This window comes from Oryctolagus cuniculus, chromosome 1 (genome assembly GCF_051225735.1).
Source record: "Oryctolagus cuniculus isolate XC-2025 breed Fujian yellow rabbit chromosome 1, ASM5122573v1, whole genome shotgun sequence".
NCBI classification, from domain to species: domain Eukaryota; kingdom Metazoa; phylum Chordata; class Mammalia; order Lagomorpha; family Leporidae; genus Oryctolagus; species Oryctolagus cuniculus.
Window position 1 is genome coordinate 208,744,539 of NC_142867.1, and position 3,170 is coordinate 208,747,708.

At 40.9% G+C, this 3,170-nt stretch overlaps 1 protein-coding gene across 1 annotated transcript; it reads left to right on the plus strand.

The window, feature by feature from the left end:
- Positions 1 to 345: 345 nt before the first annotated feature.
- On the plus strand, positions 346 to 1,290 carry OR13D1 (olfactory receptor family 13 subfamily D member 1). The gene has a single exon (XM_008257694.2). It carries the CDS (start codon positions 346 to 348, stop codon positions 1,288 to 1,290), a length of 945 nt encoding a protein of 314 aa, XP_008255916.2.
- Positions 1,291 to 3,170: the final 1,880 nt, after the last annotated feature.

A 3,170-nucleotide genomic window follows, 5' to 3' on the forward strand; every position in this document is an offset into this window, starting at 1 on the left:
CCCCACCCCCACCCCGCCGCTGTAACTCTGCCTTACAAATAATAAATAAATCTTTAAAAAAAAAGAAAGAAAATAGAAAGTAGTTTGTTCCTAGGTTTTTTGTGATTAGAGGCCTGGCATTTTCCAGTTTTCAATTTCCAGTCTCTGCTGCTAGGTGATGCTAAGCAGTATTGATCTCTCATATCATTATTAATAAAATAAATATCTCTGCCTTTGTTAATTCCAGGGGCTCTTTCAACAATAAAACCAAGTAATAGAAGTGAAAGTTATTTGAGACATCTATACCAAATATTTTAATTTCCTTGATTCATGTCCTTTTCAAAATCCTGCAGATGACATAGACACATGAAAGCTGAAAATTACTCTGCAGTGACTGAATTCTTTCTGGTAGGACTTTCTCAATACCCAGAGCTCCAGTTTTTCCTATCTGTGCTCTGCCTCCTTATGTACCTGATAATCCTCCTGGGAAATAGCTTCCTGCTCATAATTAGCATACTGGATTCTCGCCTCCACACCCCCATGTACTTCTTCCTTGGAAACCTCTCATTCTTGGACATCTGCTATACATCATCATCTATTCCTCAAATGCTTGTCATACTTATGTCTGAGAGAAAATCTATCTCCTTCCTTGGCTGTGCTCTGCAGATGGTTATTTCCCTTGGCTTGGGTTCCACTGAATGTGTCCTCCTGGCTGTGATGGCCTATGATCGGTATGTGGCCATCTGCAACCCATTGAGGTACCCCATCATCATGAAGAAGGTGTTATACATGCAAATGACTGCATGGTCCTGGATCATAGGCTGTCTGAACTCGTTGGTGCAAACAGTACTGACAATGATTCTACCTTTCTGTGGTAATAACATCATTGATAATCTTAGTTGTGAGATCCTGGCTCTTCTTAAACTCATATGCTCAGATATCTCCATGAATGTGCTTATCATGACAGTTGCAAGTATTGTTTTACTGATGATTCCTCTACTGTTAATTTCCATCTCGTACATGTTTATCCTCTCTTCTATCCTGAAAATTAATTCTTCTGAAGGAAGAAAGAAGGCTTTTTCTACCTGTTCAGCCCACCTGACCGTGGTCACGTTATTCTATGGTTCAGCTCTTTTTATGTACATGAAGCCTAAGACAAAGTACACAAAAGCATCTGATGAAATAATTGGACTGTCTTATGGGGTGGTAACCCCAATGTTGAATCCCATCATTTACAGCCTAAGGAACAAAGATGTAAAAGAAGCTGTGAAGAAAATCCTTAGCAGACACTTGCATCTATGGAAAATATGAAAGGCCTGAAGGCATGTGATAACCTCCACATTTTTTTGAGTCACAAATAAAGTTACAGAACCCAGTGCTAAGTGTGTATGTCTAAGCCAAATATGGAATTCTCGTTATTTTCTACATAGAATGTTCATATAAACCTTCTGAGCAATGTCTTCACTTTATAGTTTGAGGCAGTATGTAGCTCTGCCAACTAGCCCTATATAGGGCATATGGCTTTTATCGAGGTGAATCTCTCCTTTCTCTTTGTGGCTTTTTTCTCTCCCTCTTTGCTCTTTCCTCCACCTTCTTTCATCCTCCCTCCTTCACCTACTTTCTTCTGTTGTCTTGGTCTCATTTTTAGTCACTTTGAATTGAACATCTATTGGTTGTTGCCTATCATTCCCTCTTCTGATAAAAGAAAGCACCTCCTTTTGACAAAGAAAAAGGTGTCTTCTCAGTCCATGTGGTGCTGGCTAAGGCTAATCCCACCTTCTATAAATGGTAGTATTTCCAAAACAAAAGGCTAGTCAACTAAAAAAAAAAAAGCAAATCCTATAGCTACAGTGTCTGATTCAGCATAGCATATCAGGCTATCAAACTCAAGACTATTCCAGTATGAAAAAAGAAGCACTCTTTTGGCTAGGCTACTAAATTGATAGAATATGAGCCTGGAACCAATTTCGTCAGTATGTGGAGAAAGCCTGAGAGGTAAAAATAGAATTCAGAGAAAGAGGGAAAGGGTGTCTGATGCTACCATTTTAACTCCTTGATCCAGCTATGTCTATAGTTATATTCACAATGATTCTTTTTAGTTTTTATGAGTCAATAAATTATCCTTTTATAAGAACAAAATTTTAGGGGTTGGATTAAGATGACAGAATAGGAAGAGAGCTTACTGCTCCAGTCTAGGAGAAGATAGTTTTTAAAAAGTGGAGAGAGTGTAGTCCCAGGGAAGACTTAGGGAAAAAATGGCAGAGGAAATTCCACACAATTTGAGGGATGCTGTGGACCTACGTGGAGGGTGTGGACACACACAACTCTGGACCCCAGCAGCTGAGAACCTCAGCACCAGCTCTGGAGTGAGGTGAGACCAGTCTGCAGCAACCCAAGCCATTAGAGATAAAGCCACAAGAACAGCCTGGAGGGAATCCGGCTTGAGCCCTGTGGGGGACAAGGGTATTGCCAAACCAGAGGAACACACAAAAGGGGGAGGGTACGTTTCTCTCTCCTCAACCACCCTGCACCAGCCTCCGATAACAAGCTGACAGAGGGCAGATGCCATTTTGGACACACATAACAGTTGTGTCAGCTTATGTCCACACACCCAGCAAGCAGCCAAGCAGAGACTCTTGAGTCTGTGAGAAAAATTGACAGGGAGCCAGGTGCTCGGGAATGCTTACACTGAGAACTTTGCACAGATCCTTTGTGTAGTTCTTGTGGCAGCGTGGACAAATATTATACCCACTGAGGCGAGCACCCAGGCACTTTTCTCCTTTGAGGAGAGGAGGTGAGCTGAGATTATGCAAACAGAACAGAACAAACCTCCCCTCTGATAAAAAAAAAAAGAGAGAGAGAGAGAGATTTACCATGCCAACCTGAGTATCACCTTGGACACTCCCTTCATCCTGGAGCATTGAACAGAGCTCCCTGGCCACACCCACAATGTGCCTCTGGGTATTCACTGAAAAAGTGGACACTCTACTATTACACAGCGGCATAGTCCAAACATAAAAGCCCCCAGACCAAAAAAAAAAAAAAAAAAAAAAAAAAAAAAAAAACAACAACAAAAAACAATGAGTATCTCCACAAATGCTGAATAATAAATGCAGAAATTTAAGAAACAAGAATAAGGAATACAATATGACACCCCCAAAAGAACACAACACTTCAATACTAGAATGTGA

Excerpts from the sequence above, each read along its gene's own strand:
- OR13D1 (XM_008257694.2), top strand. The coding sequence starts at position 346 with ATGAAAGCTGAAAATTACTCTGCAGTGACTGAATTCTTTCTGGTAGGA.